The 20285-nt window shown below is 53.0% G+C and overlaps 1 protein-coding gene across 1 annotated transcript; it reads right to left on the bottom strand.

Annotated features, from left to right (window-relative positions):
* Positions 1 to 7246: 7246 nt before the first annotated feature.
* On the bottom strand, positions 7247 to 19684 carry BUB1 (BUB1 mitotic checkpoint serine/threonine kinase; the record flags this gene model as incomplete). Its single annotated transcript, XM_084261140.1, has 25 exons — positions 7247 to 7451; positions 7849 to 7955; positions 8170 to 8347; positions 8434 to 8591; positions 8774 to 8935; positions 9834 to 9949; positions 10227 to 10367; positions 10519 to 10736; positions 11022 to 11100; positions 11370 to 11550; positions 12077 to 12158; positions 12534 to 12618; positions 13126 to 13221; positions 14097 to 14234; positions 14360 to 14412; positions 15327 to 15640; positions 16253 to 16413; positions 17068 to 17258; positions 17373 to 17419; positions 17731 to 17837; positions 18067 to 18107; positions 18693 to 18889; positions 19231 to 19375; positions 19450 to 19509; positions 19668 to 19684. The coding sequence occupies 25 exons, from the start codon at positions 19682 to 19684 to the stop codon at positions 7256 to 7258; spliced, it is 3270 nt and encodes a 1089-aa protein (XP_084117266.1). The 3' UTR covers positions 7247 to 7255.
* Between the last annotated feature and the right edge of the window lie 601 nt (positions 19685 to 20285).

Genomic DNA, 20285 nt, shown 5'->3' with positions numbered 1-20285 from the left:
CCCCATCCTACCCACTGTCCCTCCATCCCACCCAGTGCCCCCCCCCCCCCCCCCCCCCCGACAGGCCAGTGCCCAGCACTTCATTAGCCCAAAACCCAGCGGGGTTCTCCTCCCTGGCATTGCAACACCTCACCCCCAGCCGCTTGCACATGCAGCTCGAGGACAGGGCTGCCATCCCAGTCAATAAAACCCTTTTATGTCCAACACTTCTGCTAATTCTGGGAATGCCCATCACTGTCCCCACTGCCAGTCAGGGAGTTTTGTGTGGGAAGCAGCAGTACGCCCCAGTGACGCAGCAGGGGAGCCGTGTCGAGATCCCGCCCAGCAGCCCTTGGGGCCTGGGAACATCGTGTCCCCCAGCTGCCATGGCCAGGGTGTGCCTTTATCAGCCCAGGCCGGGGCTCCCCACACTGCCAACGTCATCGCTGGGCAGCACACCCTGGGGGGACCAGCTCCGGTCCCTGCTGGCCTTGCTGGGGCCCATTATCCCAAATTCCTCTCCAGCTCTTTGCTGCCGCAGCTGAGGTCACATTTTTGGGGTGACGCTGCCCTCCGTGATGAGTGTTGCCAGCACCGATGCAGTGGAACCGGGGTGAGGGCTGGCGTGTTTCTGGATGGGTGGCAAAGCCGGTCTGGGGAGAGATGGGAAGGCAATGCTGGCCCCACAAGCTTGTGCCGGGTCTGTAACCGGGGCTGGGATCCCCTCGTGCAGCCCCAAAAGCGGCTCCACATGTGGCCGATGCACCAAGGGCCAGTGGGATGGGCCAAGGGCTGGGATGGGCTGATGCCGAGACCACTGGCTGCCAGAGCATCCCCAGCTGCCATCCCTCCTCACTGCCACCCTGGCTGCCCTGGCCACTCCGTTCCCATCCCTTTGTGCCCCAGCGGGATGGGGTGTAAAGGAGCTGTGGGTCCATGCGGGGAAGGATAATCTGGGAAATCCATTAGGAAAACTCATTAGGGAACTGCGTGAAGGCAAGGATGAGCAGCGGGAGGGAAAGGCTGGAGGGTCCCTCCTGCCAGTGTGGCAGCACTGGGGTCTCACCAGCGAGGGTCCAACATCAGTCCCGTGCCTCCGTTGGGGACTGGGGAGCATCCCAGGGATACCCACGGTGTTGCGGCAGAGCAGGGAGGGTCGCTCGCAGAGGCACGGGAGGTGCTGGGGGGGCATGGGGCCAGCGGGCAGATACTGCGCCTATTTTCTCCTCCCCGTTCATTTTGGTTTCTGTGTGGGTGGCTCATGAGAACAGAGAGGTGCTGGGGGAAGCTGCGAGCGAGAACAGCCTGTCCTCTCAAACACCTAAATTTAAGCTGGCGATTTCGGGGTGTTTGCAGGGCTCACGCGTGCCCACAGGGTTATACTGGGGGTGCCACAACCAGCTGCCAGCTTCACCTCCCCTTTCTCCCAGCACATATTTCCCTGCTGTGAATCACGGCACCGGCCTCCCGGAACAAACCTGTTCCGACTTTGCCCTCGCTCCTATTGCCATGAGCCACCCCAGAGGCATCTGTGCCGCAGCCACATCCCAGGGGTCACCACGTGTTCGGTGGACACACGTGGAGAGAGGATGAGTTCGCCAGACCCCCCCTCACCGTGCCCCCCGCTCCCCACAGCATCTGTCCTCCAGCCCCTCGGGGATGCTCGGCTGGGGATGCCACGTTGTCCTGCCACACTGGCACCTGCTAACGGCCAATGAGCAAAGCTGCCCTCATGCCCACTGGCATCCACATCGCAGGGATGCCACTGGCATCTTGTGGTTGAAAGGGGAGGAATTAGGAAGGGAGTTGGAGAGGGGATGGCTAACGGGGATGGTGGGGATGCTGCACTGCTGCAGTGCATCCGTGCTCCCCACAATGGGGTGGCCTCCTGCAACAGCCAGTGCTGGCCAGCTGCATGTCCCAACCAGCTGCATGTCCCATCCAGCCCTCCCTCTGCGCCAGGGAAGCATCCGGGGAGGAGGGATGGGGACCTGGCTGGGGATGAAGAACCCCCTGCGCTGCCAGCACAGCCCTGGCAAGCTGAACCCCCCAGTTTGGCAAAGGAAAACAACCCCCAAACACCCCCCCCCCCCCCCTCCCCAAGCAGCTGCTCACCAAACCCATCTCTGATTGTACAACACACCAACGGAAAAAGGTGACGACTTCTCCTTCCCCGACCCGTCGTGACACACGTTCCTGCTGTCGGCGCAGGCAGATAACATCAAGTTCGAGCCACGCGCCCCAAATACGGGGCTTCAGCCGAGCCAGTTTGGAGCCTGACCTTTACTGGGGCATGGTGCCGTGGTCTCTGCTGGGATGGTGGGAGCAGACATGGCACTGGAGCCACCTCACAGGTGGCAGTGGAGCTGGGGAAGGAGAGGAAGGAGAGGAGGAGGATTTCCTGGCCGGAGGAGCAGAGGGAGGGCTGGAGGGGTTTGGGGATGGACGCGCTGCCCGTCAGAGCGGGACGGCACACATGGGTGACAGCAGCCTGTGCTGGGGCAGGCAGCTGGGCACAGATGTGGTGAGAGCAGCCGTGGGATGTGCACCGAGTTGTCACCGGGCTCAGGCACCTGCACGTGTTGTCACCGGTGCCGAAAAGCCACCCTGAACCCTGCCCACCCTGATCCTGTGCCCACGCTAAGGGTCACTCCATGGGATGCCTTGGGTGTGCATCCCCTGTGCCGGGCAGAGAACAAGCCTGGTTCCTCTGCAGCACTGGGGAGCATCGTGCTGCTGGGTTTAAGAGAGAAACAAACCAAACAGGAGTCATCCAGTTGCCCCATGCCCCTGCGGGTGCTATGGGCACAGAAAGGTTCTCTGCATACAAACAGGGTGGGTTTCTTCCAATAATGCATACCCATATGTATATATATATGTGTGTGTGTTTCTATGTCTTCGTAAAGTCATGGAGTACCTGAAGAGGAAGGGATCTGTAAGGATCATCGGGTCTGACCCATCTCTGTGCATCTCCTTATCCTTCACCCCTCTGCAGAGGTGACAGCAGCACGGGGACAGACCAAGGGACAGTCCCTCAGCAGCCTCTTCCAGAGACAGCGGTGGCTGAGAACGGTCGCATCGTGACTCGAGTGTTCCGAGGGCATCCCTGGGGGGTGTGGGTGGGGGTAAAAGCTGCTTTGCTTTGCTGGAGTTAATTGGATACCTGGCTAATGGGTGGTTCAAGCTGGGTGAAGTTGATTGTTGTCCCTAACAGGGGTGATGTGACCTTGGGTGACATTAATGCCTCACCTGTACAGGAACCCGGACCGCTTCTTCGTTAGCATGTGCCTAACTCATTAGTGAGGTGCCCGCAACTCTTAATGACTTCAAAGATGTTTTGTTTTAATGGCTTCAATGGTGTGGGGCCAGGGGCACCGGGTGATGAGGTGCCACCAGCCCACAAGGGAGCACCTGGGAGGGATGGAGGGTTGGACAGCAGCTGGGGGCCCCAGCTCACCCCTGAGGCACCCGTGCTGGTCGGTGGCAGAGGGTGAAAAGTGAGTAAACTTGGGTTGTCTGCAGAAGAAAAGGCAAAGCCACCCACGCACCAGGAAATCTCTCCTCTCCGTGTGGGTGGTGGAGGCCCCAAGATGAGTTATCTCTAAAGGGCGACTCTGGGGATACCTAGAGATCTTCATCGGCGTGGATTCGGCGCGCGCCGGGGAGGAAATATCAGCGCTGCCAGCTGGGGCTTTGGGTTTCTGTTGTTTTTTTCAAAGCTCTTTTTAAGCAGCTCGTTTTAGAGTCGGTTAGAAAAGAGGAGCCTCCACTCCCCCACTCCACCTCCCTTAACCCCCCCCTCTTCCCCCCCCCCCCACCCCCAAGCATCTCTGAGCATACTCTCATGCTGCTTGGTCCCTCCAGGGCTGGATTGTCCCCTTTTTCCCTATGGGATGCTTGTACAAGGGAATGGCAGGAGTAGAGGGTGTGGGTGTTCCTCTTTAAGGCCATTTGATGGGAACTAACAGGACAGGGGCAGCCTGTCCCGACCCTGCACTGGCACACAGCATCCCTCCCACCGTCCCCACCAGCCCCCTGCCCTCCTCATACCCCACCACGGCTCGGTGCTAACGACTCGCAGCAAATTAAGAAATGAGAAAAATCAGGGTGGCTGCAAACAAAATTCCCAGCCAGTTCAGCCCTGAAGGCACCTTGGACTTCCTCCCCTGTGCCTGGTTTCCCAGGATGCTGGTAGCCCCTGGAGCAGGACCAGCATCTGCAGGCAGGTGGGATGCTCGCCTCAGCAGGGAGGGATGCGTGGCGAGTTGTAGCTGACACCCATCTACCATCTGCAGCGATGTGAAACTCTGACACCCACGCGAGCTCCTTCTCCACTCAAGGGGTGTGTGTGTGTGTGTTTGACATTTAAGCTGCAGAGGCTCCTGCCCGGCTGGTGCCACAGCTGGTGGGGACACACCTGTACCCAACCGAAAAAAATTCATCACCCCTGAGGTGGGATGGGCAGAAATTAGTGTTAATGAAGGTTAGATCACAGAGTCACAGAGTCACTGGGATGGAAAAGACCTTTAAGATCATCAAGTCCAACCGTTCCCACCCTATGCTGACCTGAGCACCTCATCTTCCCCTCTGTTAAACACACCCCAGGAGTGGGGACTCAGCTCCCTCTCTGGGCAGCCTGTTCCACATCCCAACTCTGTCAGGGAAGAACTTTTCCCTCACATCTGCTCTGACCCTGCCCTGGCACAGCTTGAGGCCATTTCCTTTGTCCCATCTCCCGTCCCCTGGCTGAAGAGACCATCGCCCACCTCTCTGCACCCTCCTGTTGGGTCATTGCAGGCAGTGACAAGGTCTCCCCTCAGCCTCGTCTTCTCCAGGTTGAACACCCCCAGCTCCCTCAGCTGCTCCTCATAGGATTTGCCTTCCAGCCCCTTCCCCAGCCTGGCTGCCCTTCTCTGGACACACTCCAGGACCTCAGTATCCTTGGAGTGAGGGGTCCAGAACTGGACCCAGCACTCAAGGTGCAGCCTCACCAACACTGAGTACAGGGGCACAGTCACCTCCCCAGACCTACTGGCCACACTATTTTTGTAATGCACAGGTAAATATGCAGGTGAAAGGGGTGAATGTGCAGAGCGAACCTCCGGCTTGCCCATAACAGGGAATCATAGTGCGGCATCCTCTGCTGCTCCAAAAAGTGCTCCATGTAATGTATAATTGAATATACATATTGTAGTGAGATTTCTTTATATATATATACAAGTGTAGATCTGTTTTCTATAGATCTATAAAAACTGGAGCCTGGCTGAGCTTTTTCCCAGGCCAGACCCCAGCTGGCTGCAGCCCAGTGCAGGAGCAGATGAAACGAACCAGAGCTCGGTTTGGGTTGGGAGGGAGAAAGGGAAGAAAGACCTGAGGGACAGCAGCGCAGTCCCAGCACTGAACGTTTAGGTTCCCAGCAGCTCCGAGGAGGGTTCTCCAGCTGATTTCTCTCCTGGAGCATCATGCCAGAGCTGGATTGTCAACCAGCTGCTGCGGCTCAGACCTAAAGGCTTTTCCAAACGTCCCAAGAAGCCCGAGGCTGGCAGGGTGTTTGTCATCAAGGAAAGGCTGCTCTTTGTCTCCCTCCCGTGGAGACACCAGGGATGAAGTTGCTGCCCTCGCTGCCCTCCCGGGCTCTGCTGATGAGGCAGTGTTATTTTATGTTCCCTTTCTTCGTGGCGCAGGGTCTGTGGCTGAAGGCGACTGTCAGCAGCACCAGGACAACTGCACCCACTGGCTCAACTGCATCCCACCGGCCTCTGCACTGGGTACCACGGCAAGACTGTGCTCTGGCTTCTCAGTGAAGTCCATCCCTCCTGCACAGTCTGAGCCGGGAGGATGCTCAGGCAGCAAAGCCATGCTGACAAACGGCACAGTTCCACATGCAGATTTCCCTGCATGATGCTGCTGGCTCTCCTTTTCCCCCTATGTTACCTTTACAAGCCCCCCCTCCCCCCAACTCCTGGTTACCTCTCCCCATTTCATCCTCTGCTGGAGAATTTCACTCAGTTTGAGACAAGGCAGCTCTTGGTCTGGAGAAGCGATCTCAGCTCTCAGTACAGCCTTTCCTCCCAAGCCACAGAAGACTGCCCAGCAGGGGCAGATGCTGCCAGGGAGCTGGTGTGTTCAAAGGTCCCTGCTAAGATTTCTTGGGGGAGTTTGTGTAATTCAGGTACTTCCAGTTACCAAAAGAGCTGTGAGGCCAAGCAACCCTCACAGGGTAGATAGGTACAGCAGTCACTGAGAAACATGGGACAGCAGAGGGACAGGGGCCACTCTGAAAGGAACACTTCCCTGATGTTTTCCTTCACCCTGGCAGAATATTGCAAAGAAAGAATCTCAAGGAAGTTCATAGGGAAAAGAATCCCACCCCCTCAGTTCCGAGAAGGAGAGATGCTCAGCCCTTGGTTGTCTCTGCCTCTGGTGACTATGCTGCAGGCTGGGCAGAGGTGAACTTAAATGACAGCAACAACTGCAATTTCAGTCCCAGCTGATCTAAATTTAAATACAAACCTCAGTTTCTTTCAAGTTGGGGAGTTCCCAAGAGAAAGGGTAGAGCTGGAGAGCTGCAGACCTCAAAGAGCACTGAGTAGGGGGCGCACAGCTGCTCATCTGCTTGCCACATTCAGGCTCAAACCCCTGCTTCCTCCCACTCCTTATCTGCACCAGCAGCTTTTCCTTTTTTTTTTTCTTCAGGGGGTGGAGATGATACCTCCAGCAAACCCGGAAGCCTCCCATGGCAGTGGGCTCAGTGCCTGGGATTGCCTTCCCCTTGCCCATGCCTCACTCCTGCACCAGCCTGCATGCTTCCTGGTCCTCTACACTAGGATGCTGACAAGGATGGTGATGTACTTGGTCTGAGGGCAGTGCTGACCTTGCTGTTTAACCTTCCCAAGGTCCCTATAACATGAAGGATGGGGCCTTTTCAAACCTAACACAAAGGACACAGAATGTGGGCTTTTCAAACTCCAAGGGGAGGCTGACAGCCCTTTGCTTTGGCTGCATGAAGCTTGTCACCAGCTTTTTGTCCTCAGACGAGCACAACAGCCTGACCAACACCTGCAGGCTCCAGCATCCCAAAGTGCTCAAGTTAAATTAACAAGTAATTTTAGTGTCACTGTTTTCTTCACTCCCCACAAAAGCACAGAACAAGGCAAGACACCCTTCCCGAAGTTAAACCCCAGAACATTTATTTTAAGAAGTGATTACAAAACAATCTCCGGCCAGTAACACACCAATAAAACACAAGTCCTCACTAACTGGGCAAGCAAAACAGTTACTTTCGGGACTGTTTGTGTTCAATGAGCAGCACCACCAGCCTGTTCCGAAGGAGCTTGATGTCCTTGGCGTAGGACGTGCAGAATAAATCCCTGAGCTTCCTGCGCAGCGCTGCCAGTGAAGGCAGGCTGTGGCAGTCGGGGATGTTCAGCAAGCTCTCAAAGAACTCCTTCCACAGGTCAGCGTTAGGAAGCCTGAAAGGAACCAAAAACCCCATCAAGAATCCCCTGTATTCGAGCTGTTTAAAGTACTATTCCCTGGATTCACCCCATTCCCTCCCCAGCTGGGGGCTGGCCCGAGTGCCAGCATCGCTGTAAGGTAGCACAGTTTCTGTTGGAGCACACTGCTTGGGGAACTAGTGGGATTTTATTTTTTCTCCTCATTACTTGCTGCTTCCTCCTTCCTGGCAGCAAGAAGCTGAGAGTGGGTGCAACTGGCTACATCCACCACTGGAACACTTCAGCGCAATGAACCCAGAGCTTACAGGGCATCAAGAAGCATGTGTAACGCCAAAAGCCATGAGGGAAACTAACCCTGGGAGGGAACCTGGTGCTCACGACACAGAAGGTCTTGAGAAGGTTTGACACCCACCTTCTGAAGGGTCTGTCTGGTTTCCAGACACCGTTCTCATTCTTCACTTGCATGTAGCTACCGAAGAGCATGCAGTAGACTGTTGCTGCGATGCCGAAGTAGTCGGTCTAAACGAAGCAGACACAAGTTTCATGTTAAAGATGTACTGAGACTGGTAGGAAGCAGCTGAAAAATACCAAGGCAGCCCAGTCTGTGGAGCCAGCAAGGCGAGCTCGGTGTAAAGAGGGTTGAGGATTGTGATTTTAAAGCAACAAGCCAACCCTAGAACAGAAGGGTGTTCATGTACTCTGTTTCTCCAGGCTGGACTCACAATCACCTCACCTGGTAGTTCCATGGCCTCTGTGTCAGCATTTCTATACACTGAAATCCAGAGGTCTCGCACTTGGCGGTGAATGCCGTTCCCTCCGGAAAGAGCTTCATGTCTATGCTCTGCCCCAGGTCAATGAGGGTCAAGCCATGAGACAGACCATCAATGTCACACGTGTCGTTGTCCAGGAACCTGCCATCAGGACAACACAAAGTGGTCACGTCAGCGCCGAGGCTACGATGTCACGGTGCGCAGGCAGCAAAGGGAACACCACTTGCCTTTCTCCAAGGATGAAGTTGTCAGGCTTAATGTCTCCGTGAATGATTTTGCAGCTGTGAAGCTCCTCCACCATGGACAGAATTTTTACAGCAAAGTAGATGACAAGTGCCTGAGGCATCACCTTCTCCGGAAGCTTCCTGTAAATGTTGATGGCGTTCTGCAAACACAAAAAGAACCCCAGGGAAGAACCATCAGCGACACCAGAACAGCTCAACGGGGATTACAGGTCACAGTGAAGTGACCTGAAACAGAGAGCAGAGGAGACACTGGAATATTGCAAGATAGGAATGCCCTGAGAAAGGACAGGGATGCTCCGAAGCAGGAGCTGGCTGTGCTTACCAGCAACGTGCCGTAGTTGTAGAGCTCGCCGACCAAAATGCTCCCATTTTGGAAGAAATGAGCGGAATAGAAGTGGATGTAGAGCTGGTGTAAGCTGGGATCCAGCCTTTCTACCAGCTGCATTGCTATGTAGAACTCCCAAGGGCTAGCAGGCCTCTGGACCTGTAAGTGAGAGGGTGGTTTACTGGGGAAGCCTGTTCGCTTTAGTTTGCCTTGGGCCGGGGTTTGGCAATGCTGCTGACAGGTTTTAGCAGCAGATGAGGTGCTTCCCTCCCTCAGCCAAGTGAAATGCTTCCAGTGCTCATGTGTCACTTAGAATGTCTGTCTGCTGGCCATGGACATTTTGTGTCCAAGGAGGCTTTCCAAGTCACACCAGGCAAAGACACTTGACTCCCTCCCCAACTCCCTGCCCCGCTATGTTGAGCGCCTGATGCCCAAACCCACCCTTAGGTCACCTCTATTATGTACCCTGTGGCTCTTCTCCAGGCTGTTATGCTACAAAGGCTTTGGCTGAGAGGTGGGACATTGCCAGAGATCCCCCAAAGGTAGGAAACCCCCCCAAAAAAGGGGGGGGGGGAGGGGGGAGAGACATGCAGCTAAGGGCGATACAGGTGCCAGCTCAATGGCACAGCTGGGTTTTGGACAGCCTGGGGTAACCTCTCTCACACCCTCTCAGCCAGCCGCGGGATGCGTGACCCAGCACAACCCTCCAGGGCTCAGGCTGACCTCGCAGCCACCGCAGCCTTTCCTCTTGGCAGCGGTCCTGATGTAAGCACGTGCTATGGGCTCTCACTGGCTCCTGCCAAGGCTGCCGGGAAGAAGAGCAGAGCAGAGCAGGGCAGGAGCTGCTCCAGCCACAGTGGCCATAGAGATAAGCGATACCAGGGAGGGATCGCCCAGCTAAACCAGCTGGCTGCATGGCACCCAGCACAAGTGAGGCCTTGAGGACACACCAACACACTGTAAAGTAAGAAAACTGTGGGACGCACCCAGGGCAGGCATCATTACTGTGAGGCTCCAGAATTTTCCGGCAGAGTGATCCTGGATCAAGGCTACTCACCTTGAATATTACTTTCTGGTTGTTTCTAGGGTTGCTGGCATCCAGAATGGAAGCTTGATAGACTTGGGCAAAAGCTCCCTCTCCGACCAGACAGTCCACGTGGAAGGAGGTGGAACCTTTAAGAGATTAAAGGTGTTAAATCCTGCCCACAGGCTTCGTGGGAGAGATGTCAGTGTTCGGGGGGAGGAGGAAAAAGGAAAAGAGAAAAGCAAAGAGCCTACAGAAGTTATTGCTTTAACCCTAGTGCTGGTCTTGCTCTCCAAAGCGCATTCCCTAAAGAGCGATCACAAACCTTTGAGTCGGTTAATTAGAACTAGAACAATACTTCAGAGGGTCCCAGAACAAAATGTTCCCAGAAGTTCTGCAAAGTGGCACATTTGAAGTAGCTCTTACCCAGTGGGAGCTCAGTCTTCAGCCTGATGGACGGGAGGGCAGATTTCCATTCAAAGTAGTTGGCGTAGGTGTGGAGCGGCTTCGGAAGCTCAGATAAAAACTTGCAAATCAATTCCGTATCCCAAGGGTTCTCCACAAGGACTTAACAGAGAGAAGAAAAAATAATAATTAATAAGAAAAGCATTATTTCAAGGAGGCAACAAGAGCATACATCTGAGGGAGCATTGCTGATGATGAACATGATGCTGCTCCAGCCTTCCAATGGAAGAGAGCAGTAGGGAATGCTCTGTACCTGTAGCTCTGAAACTCTGAACTGGCCTGTCCTGCCCAGGCAGCTTTGCAGGAGAAGCTTTGTCCACCCCAAGAGACGAGGAATATCCAGTTCTGCTCATGGCACTGCGCTCCTGTAACCTTTGAGAAGTAGCTGGAGCAACTCCTTGAATTCCGTTCCCTTGTTTCAGGATGCTTCCTGGAAGCTCTCCCTGTTCCACAACATGCTCAAGAGCAGGGCTATGTATTTAAAACAAGATGTTATTAATTTACAGTACTGACAGGGTAATTTTGCATCTCCATTAAGCAAAAATACATCAACATTGGCCACAATTGACTTTAAAGATGAATAAACTGGACATTTCTGAAGAAATTAAGGTTTGGCCGTGTTGTGCTACCCACAGCCTAACAAACTCCCACGTTCATTGGCCAAGAAGCTCAGCCAATATTGCAAAGAAAGCCATAAGTTTATATCTGAAGCCTTTAAAACTTCAACTTGAGGAACGTCAGCAAGCTACAGCATACCTCTGCTTCTTGGGCTTTGGATGCTTGTGTGGTTCTTCAGAAAACTCCAAGTCCATTTGTGACAAATCCTCCCCACCAGCTGGATAAAGGGAGAAGCAACAGTAGCATGTGATTATTCTCCCAAAAGGCAAGCAGTGTTTTGAGCACTCTCACTGAGCACAGAGGGGTTTAGGTCACACTGCCAAGGCAATGGCCAAAAAGCTGGACCCAAATGTGCCTAATCTCAAAATACAGGACAGACAGGAGCTCGCCTTCTTCAGAGAGCACATTCCAAGGCAAGCATAAAGTTGCCCACAGAAGAAGGAGCTCAAATTAGAAGCTCTAGACCCAAAGCTTTCTCTGTTTTACCTTTGTCCCCCAAAGTTTGTTGCAGAGGCGCCGACATGTAATTAAAGGGGGTCGACACGAGCTGGGCAGCATGCGCGAAGTCCCTCGTGTTGTCTGGACTGGGAGCTAAGGTTTTATTGCTGTTTAGGACGTTCCACACTATATAGTCATCCTTCAGGAACTCTGGTGACCCTGTTTCTTCCTAGGTGGAAAACAAGGAAGCAAATAACATGGATTTAGAACCAAGGTGTCAGAATCATTCTGCTGGAGCAGGCTTAGGCAGCCTCTGCAGTCACTGCCAGCAATACAGCATCTCCACATGCCAGCTTAGAAACGTTAGGGAAATAAAGGGAGGGATATACCCTAAAGCCCAGACTCAAAGCGTGGTGTCAGACCCCAAGGGTGGCAAAGACACTGGACAGCACAGAATAGCCCTAAGAGTCTGAAAGAGCCCATCTCGTTACTCAGCGATCGTGTCTGTCCAAGCAGCCTGATGTTCTAGGTGTCTCCTGGGCTAAAGAGAGAGGTGTCTCTCCACTGTTAAGTTCCAAAAAGTTTTGCAAAGATTAACGACTGGAGAAGCTCATCCCACAGAGGGGGAAGAGGGAAAGGCTAGCTAGACTTCAGCTAGGTCTAGAACAAGGGTAAACACAAGCACTTCTGATATCCTCCATAACCACATCACCCCATTTTCCAGGGTAATTCTTACAGTAAGGCCAAGCACTCACTTCCACACCCGCTGTACAGTCTGTCAGGGGACGTTCTCCAACAGCTCTGGGCTCTTCTGGCCTGTTTCTGTGCTGAGGGATCCTGAAAACACAGGCAGCTTAGCATAGCTCTGCCCTGAAACTCTCCCAGGTCATCACAAAGCCCCGTTGCCTTTCATTTGTTATTAAGTGCCCCATTTGCAGAGACTCCAGAGATGTTGCAGTAGCTTGAACAAACAAGCTGCCCAGTTACCCAGAATATCAAGCACCTCAAGCACTGTCTGAGCAGGAAAGCTGTGCAATTCCTGTGTAGCAACCACAGCTTTTTTTGTGTCACTTCCACACAGCTGCTCACGGCTCTGTCAGAGCCCATCCCAACACTGCAAATACAGCCAGAGCCAATTTATCCCAGCTGCAATCAAATCTGATCCATAAGTCTTCCTGAGCTGAGCTCAGCTGTTCCTCTTTTCTTCCTTACCTGCTGTTCTCTTTATCATTCTCATCCTCAAAGATGGAAAACGCAGGCATGGCAGGGGCTGCAGCACTAGGTTTCAGGCTTCCATCTTGAAGATATAAGATAGCCAATATTATCTTCAGCCAATGAAGACTGTCTAAAGAGTCACTTTCTTCCCCCCACAACCAGACACGGCCCATCCCTAAGCCAGGAGCATCCTCACAATGACCACTCAGTTCCTCTCCTACGAGCTCTTAGAGATGGGGAACATTCTCTATCTCCAAACCAAGAGAAGCCAGGAGGACAGAAACCTCCTTGCTGCATCTGACCAGTGCTCACTGCTGGAAGCTGCTGTGACTGCCTTGCTTTCAAGGAATTCTAAGTGTTTGGTGACTGGGATGCTAACACCCAGCCTACAGAGGGTTTGAGAAGGCAACTTTACTCCTACAAGGCACCAGCTGTGCCTTCTCAACAGGGAGGTCAGTTATTGGGAATGAAGCTCCAACACCAGCTTGAACAACTGCTTACCTCAGAATTACCGGGACTGGTGGGAGGGGTGAAATACAGACAAATAGAGACTGGAGAAGTCTATAAAGTAAAATGAGAGGTTACATACCGCTTTTTCTGCAAAATATTTCAAACTGATCCTTGCTTTCTTCCAGGGGAGACAGCTCAGGCAAGATGGGTGTTTGAAATACGTCCATGAGAAATCCTAGGAGAGAAGAACAAAGAAGTAAACCCCATGGGAATATCTTTCAGAGGTTCTTCCTCTGTGTAGTAGCCAACCCAAAAGGCAGTTAATACCCCTCCTAACATTTCTTAAATGCCAATAGTCAATTATTCCTTCATATTGCATTTCAACACCCCAGACAACCAAACGAACACTGGTACATCAATTGCCACATGTACTTGCTCCTGTTACAGCCTTTTTGCTTCCCTCTTTTTTTTTTTTTTCTCTCCAAGAAGAGATTTCAAGTTTTACAGGAGAAGATTAAGATTCTCCTTTACCTCCTTAGATATTTCAAAAGCTGATACTACAAGCTTTTTCTTCTTCTTAATTTTTACAGCTAGATATCTAGTTCACTACATGGTAGCAGCTTCTTGTCAGAGCAGAAGGACACAGCAGAAGAGTCCAAAGGGGATAAAGCAGCATCACGATGGTATTGCTCCCCATCTGACATCAGAAGAGCCAGTGTGACTGCCTTTTTGGGACTCTGAAAAAGCAGTCTTTAGAACTGACTGCATCTGTTCAAGAATCAAAAGACCTTTTCCATTGGTCACCCTCATTTTGGATTTGGGGGAAGCTCAACATCAACCAGTTGACTTACTTCCACATTAGTCTGCTGTAGGTCTTCATCTTGGAAAGTAGAGTCCCCAACAGAGCAGCTCCGAGAGCACGCTGCCCAGAGCGGCCTGGCAGGCATATCACTGGGGACTTCTCGAAGTTTTGGGTCATCCAGCCCAGAACACCACCAATACCAATAATTTTTGATGTGCCTGCCACTGGATAGCCTCCAGTCTACTCAGCCCCACTGACAGCCCCAGGTGAGATCCCAGTGAAACCAGCACACTCTGCCAGGCGCTTACCCAGCGCTTCCTTCGTGTGGACTGTTGGCGAAGGCTGCACTTTGAATGGGGTTGCCTGCGTGGCTCCTCCCAGCGAGGTGTTTGGGGTAGCCTGGGAAGCATTTCCAGAGGCAAAGGAGGAATTGCCCACCCTAGATGCTAGAAATGAGAAGAGCAAGATCATTTCCCATACTGGGGTTGGAGCCAGCAGCCTCATGTTACAGACCCCAAGGCACCACCAGTCCACTGATAGCATCAGTCTTCACCAAAACCAGGCTTGTTACCTTCTTTGACGTCCACAGAAGTAGTTAGACCCATGGATCTCTTGTTGGGGCACCTTCAAAGGAAAGATTAAGAACATGAGCTTGAAATAAAAGCTATTATGTAAACTCCAGCTTCATTTCAGAGCACAGTACTGCCAAGTCCTAAGTGGAAAGGACTTCCCCAGTCCAGAACAAAGAAAGTACCCCAGACAGACAGACAAGTAGTGAATTCCCCCTGTGAACAACCCTTCAGTCATGCAAATGGAGTCAAAGATCTGGTAGGATACTGGGGCTGTGACCCACACATTGCAGTAGGTGTAAAACCCGAAAGGCAGCAAGAGACCCCCTAAAAAGGTTATAGCGCCAGCAATGGAACACACCCTTTGGACAGGTTGCCTCCACGTAACACCATAACGCAGGGGGAGACCACCAGCTCCCCCTCCTGCTGGCCAAGCCCACTCAGCCCATCCCTGCTGACTTTGCTGGCCCTGGCTACTCCCTCTGCCCCTGGCTTTGGTTCCTGCACAGGTCAAGTCACACAAGGGAGGCTGCAGAAGATAAACACAGGCATGGATTTGCTCTTCTCTGGAGACCTTTGCAGTCAAGATGGAATGTATGGGATCCATACAAAGCATATTCCTGATGCTTATTTCAGGGGCAGCAATGCCAAAGGATTAACTTCAGCTGGGTGCTGAATTTGCTCTTGGTTATTTCAGCTAAAATCCCCAGAATCACAGACTCACAAGACTGGAAAAGCCCTTTAAGATCATTGAGTCCAACCGTTCCTGTCCTGTGCTGACCCATATCCCAAAGGAATTACAAACCAAAATGTGGATGCTCAGGCAGAGGAAGTTTGAGCTGCAGCTAAATGTTGGTTTCCACAAGCCCCTTCAGACTTTCTGCAGAGGAGGGAGATGTTTGTAGCCAGCTCTCAGCTGAAGCATAAGGGCTGGAGACCGCATGGAAGAACCAGCCTGGTTGTACGTACCATTCTCCGGCGCTCCAATTGAGAGCAGAGTCAGGACGTGCCTGTTCCTGTGCCGAAATCTTACTGAAGGGAGGGTGTAACGAGCTGCTCGGGAGCTCTCTGAGCTCCCTCTGGTACGTCACATCGCACAGGGAGCCGGATGTCACCCGGCAGGCAGCAGGTTTTGCCGAAGGCAGCGTAAGACCAGTGGATGATGAAGTACTTGGGTGAGGCTGGCTGGGCACTGGGCCTCGGGAGTTCTGCAGGTCTGAGATGGGCCGAGATGCTGCTGGGTCCTGCTGCAGAGCTGTGCTGGGTGTCGCTTGTGGGTGCTCCTGCAGAGGTGAGAAATATTCCTTTACACTCAGACCCCCACACAAGCACAGCCACTGCTGTTTGCCTTTTTCTTTCTGCACAAGCAGGGCAGTTTTTCATGAGCAAGAGAACCCCCAGAATCACCAGGTTGGAAAAGACGTCTCAGATCGAGTCCAACCATTCCTGTGCTATGCTAACCCATATCCCTGAGCATCTCATCTCCCTGCCTGTTAAACACACCCAGGGACAGGGACTCAGCCCCCTCCTTGGGCAGCCTGTTCCACAGCCCCACAACTATTTCAGGGAAGAACTTTTCCCTCACATTTGGATGGAGTTAATTTCTTTTCTAGCAGCAGATGGAATGCCATATTTGGGAGTTAGGATGAGAGCAGTGCTGATAGCACCCTGATGTTTTTAGTTGTTGCCAAGCAATCATGGACTTTTTCAGTTCTTCATACTTCCCTACTAATGAGAAAGGAGGGAACACAGTTGAGTCTCTACACCGATCAAACAGCTTAGCCAAGACTTCCATGTTTGCTGGGCACAGCATTCCAGCTACCATCTAAACATGGATAGGAGTTTGGGAGAGGAGGTAGTAAGGACCGCTCCCCTTGATCACGGTACACACTCACTGCTCTTTGGTCTGCTTCAGCTGACGTGGGACATGCTGGTTCCAGCCGAGTTTCCTCCAGGCTTTTTGTGAGCTGGGTGAGCTGTTCCAGCTTCTGCTGCAGTTCATGCAGCTCAAGAACAGCCAACTCTTTCTTCCTGATGGAGTCTCGCTCTTCTTCTTCTAAGGATTGAACAATGATATTAAGTGAAAGCTCACTTTCACTGGGGGCAGAGCTGGATGGTTCCAAGGGAAGCACTGTCTCTGTGGGGAATTTTTGTATTCAACTACTGGGGCGGGGGGGGGCAAATGGAGAAAAAACATCGCAATAAAACCTAAACCAGACCCAAACCCCTGTTCTAAAAATGCACTAGCATCTTCCCCCCCACCAACTCTCTCCCTGTTCCACTGAGCACAATTCATCTACTTCTCCCTTTACCAAACTTGGTAATCACTTCTTCCACCCAGCAACATCCCCCAGTCACATGGACCCGAGGTAGTGGTATTATTGCAGGTGTCAATGGGTACGTGAATTACCACATCTAGAGCTCACATGGGGTGACTAGTCCTGCTGAGAGCTGCTCCTGCTTCCTCAGAACAAGCGCCAGGCTCGGTGAAATCTCAATTTCAAAACATGAACCCAAAGGATGAGCTTAAATATCTATGTCAGTCATTTGGTACATGACCTGGCGTTTCCAAGCCCACCCCGCCCCATTTCCCTACGGGGATGCTAACTTGGGTGCTGAGAAAAGTTTTTGGGCTTCAAGAGAGAGGGTGTAAAGGAAGGAATGCAGCCCAGTACTAGTTAGCCAAGGCAAGTTGGGAAGAGAAGAATACCCCATTCCTGCTGCTCCCTGAGACGCTCATACTTCTTGAGGTATCTCTTGGCTCTCAGCTCCTCAAAGGAGAGTTCGGAGCCGTCGCAGACGAGCAGGTTTTTGTCGTACATCGCAACCTGCTCACAATCCACGGCAGCAGACGTCGACTTGGGAACAACTTCAGATTTGGAGATGTACGTAACGTACTTTCTACAAAGAAAAGAAATAAGGAAAAGCTCTATCCAAGGTTATGGAGTTTATTCTGGGAGGGTGTTAAGTTTTCCCCACACTATGACTAAAAAAAAAAAAAACCCAAACACTTACACTTCTCTTCCAGCAGAAGAGCAGGACTGGGTGCCGCAGTCAGGACCCTGAAGCAGGGAAAATAAAAGATAATTGAATTTTGTGACAACTCAACCCAGGAAGTTTTGATAATACTACTCCTGGAAAGAACACTGATCAGCTGGATGCTTCACTCTTTGCCTGTGATTCTGCAAATGTGGCCCAAGGCTTCCCAACTGGGATGATTCTTCAAAGATGGGCTGCTTGCAGCATAAAAACATCAGCAATGGTTTAGGGATGGGTGCACTGTATCTGATCTTTCTCCTTCAGTCATGTTAATGACTTAATTATTACATGAGGACTCCACGCATTTCCCTCCCCCAGGTTCCACACCACTCACCTGATCTTTGCGGGCACACGTGGGGTCACTGAGATTCGGAATACCATTTTGAGGAGCCATTTGATTCACAGCATGGGACGTCTGGAGTGGTTTTATCACAGCAGCAGCTGGGACAGATGACAGAGGTTTGTGTTAATGACTAGAAATTGTTTTCTCATCTAGGAGCTGCAATTAAGTGCCGCAGAGCTAACACCTTGCCTTATGAGCTTCAGAAAACAAGCCAAAGAAAAATGGTTTCTACAGGAAATTTATTGTCTTCAGTGACAAAACTCCCCGGCTGAGGTGAAAGACCCCTCTGACCGAGCTACAGGACGCCAGCCTCACCTTTAGCCTCACCTTGTGAAGGACAGTTCCGAGGATCGTAGCTCTGCAGCCAGCTAAACAGCAAGAAGCGTTGGTTATTATCATTAAGTCATGTACCCCCTGTTATCCGCCCCATCCCTTGGGAACTTTTGATTTCCTCATGCAGTTGCCATGCCACAAAATGTAATGCCAAAGCCCAGGGGTTAGTTATGGGATGCTTAGCGCTGTATCCGGATGGATCCCGTTCACTTCACACCCGCAGCAACAACAAAGCCTGCAGCAGGCAGTGGCGTGGGAAGTCTGGTGTGTGTTTAACGTGTGTCATCGCGATGGGCACCAACCCCAGCTCTTCCCACAGCTAAACACCAGACTGCACGAGACACCCGCTCTCAGCTAAATACCACATGATGCACACGAGCAGCTGGATCTGTGTGTTATTATCAATATATCACATTCAAAAGGAAAACACGGCTCAAAGCAGGAGTTTGATGACTGATCTCACTGCGGTTCCAGCATCAGCCGCAAACCAAGGTGGAGCAGGAGCTGATGGACACGTTCAGCTGGTAGGTTGAACAATGATACTGCTGCTCTGGCACACGGTGAACCCAATGTGTACACTGTCTGACTGGCCCAGTGGGTAAGAGATGCACTGGAATTACCAAGACAGCTGCTGCAAGCTCTCCCTGGGCTGTGCCTGGTTGTGAAGCCCTTTCTGAAGGACAGCTCCCGCACGCTGCACGTCGCCTTCCTTCACAAGCTGCTGAGCCCAGGCAGCATAGAAGCTGGATGCCTTTACACCGATCCCCTGTGCGTGGAGGTAGTCAAAGTACTGGCAAGGAGAAGTCATGAACTCTGCCTGCAGAAGGTAAAGATGTGTAAACTCTTTCCAGAACATCCAAGGAAGCTGCAGGCAAAACCCCAAGAGCCATTCCTCAGTTCCCATTGCAGAAACATGTTCATTCCTGAAGACAAAACCAGTTGGTGGGTGAGATGCCTCTCACAATCCATAGAGCTTAACAATACAACTTTCCTTTATTAAAAAAGCCATTCTCGAGCAAGACTGGAAAGATCCCAGAGGTCCTGTCAAGCAATGCACTGCTTCCCACAGGGCTCTTCCTCCCACCACCCTCCACGGCCTCAGAATTCCCAACAACTTTAAGCTCTGGGGTTAAAGCCCCCCCAAAAGCACGTGCCTACCAGCTTAACGCAGTAGCTGATGAACCTCAGGTCTTGGTGGTACCTCTTGTGACTTAAGAACACCTTCACAAGCTGCTCCAGGAGACTGGGCAGGCGCGCTTGTTTTTCTTGATGGGGCAGGTATCCCTCTATCCACTGCATGTACCTGGAACACCCCCCAGCATGTCACACACTGCCAAGTGCCACAAGTGATGCCACCGCCGGGGTCTGGGCACTAACCTGTCCCATGGCTCCAGTGGGTCCGTCCCCTGGTAGTTCCGTATCTGAGCCTCGTAACTCCTGAGAGGCAAAGGGCAGCTCAGGCTGGGACAAGGGGACAGTGCCACAGACCTGCCCAGGCACCCCCGAGTCCCATTCGCGCCCCCGCTGACCCCTTGGCCACGTCCATCCCCCGCTCACCGCCCGGCCCCGTGCATTCCTCTGCAGCCCCTGCTCACCTTACAGCCCCATCCATGCCCGCCCGTCCGTCCACCCGCTCAACCCCATCCCTCAGCCCCGTCCATACCCCTTTCCATCCCTCCCTGCCCACTCACCCCCCGCCGCTGATCCCCCCAGGTCCACCCTTCCCCGCTGACCCCCCCTTCTAACTCTCCCCTCTCCGGCCCGTCCCTCCCCGCTGACCCCCGTCCGCCGCTGCTCACCGCCCGTCCATCCCTTCCCCCTCCAACCGCTACCGACGATTCAAACCCGCCGCGGAAGCGCGTCGCGGCCCTGCGCCGCCTTCTCATTGGCCCCCCCGCTAGGCCAATCCCATCCTCTTCCGCCGGGAGGCCGCGCCCCCTTCACCATGCCATTGGGTCAGCGTGGCCACGCCCCCGCCAGCCCCGGTCCGCGTGGCCGCGGGCCCCCTGCCCAGAGGGGAACGAAGGGCCGGGCGGGGGCTGGGGCCGCCTCCGCCTCGCTCGGTGCGGGGGCGCCAGCCTCGCCCCGCCTTGTATCCCAGCGCTGGCCCAGTCCGGGCCCGGGCAGAGCCCGAAGCGGTGCCGGGCATCCCCCGTCCCCTCCCGGCAGTAACGCTCGGACAGGCGGTCACACTTCCCTCCAGCAAAGGGCTG

Source organism: Gallinula chloropus, assembly GCF_964237585.1.
Source record: "Gallinula chloropus genome assembly, chromosome: 3".
Lineage (NCBI taxonomy): Eukaryota > Metazoa > Chordata > Aves > Gruiformes > Rallidae > Gallinula > Gallinula chloropus.
The sequence above is the reverse complement of the archived record's forward strand: the minus strand, read 5'-3'. Positions and strand labels throughout refer to the sequence as shown.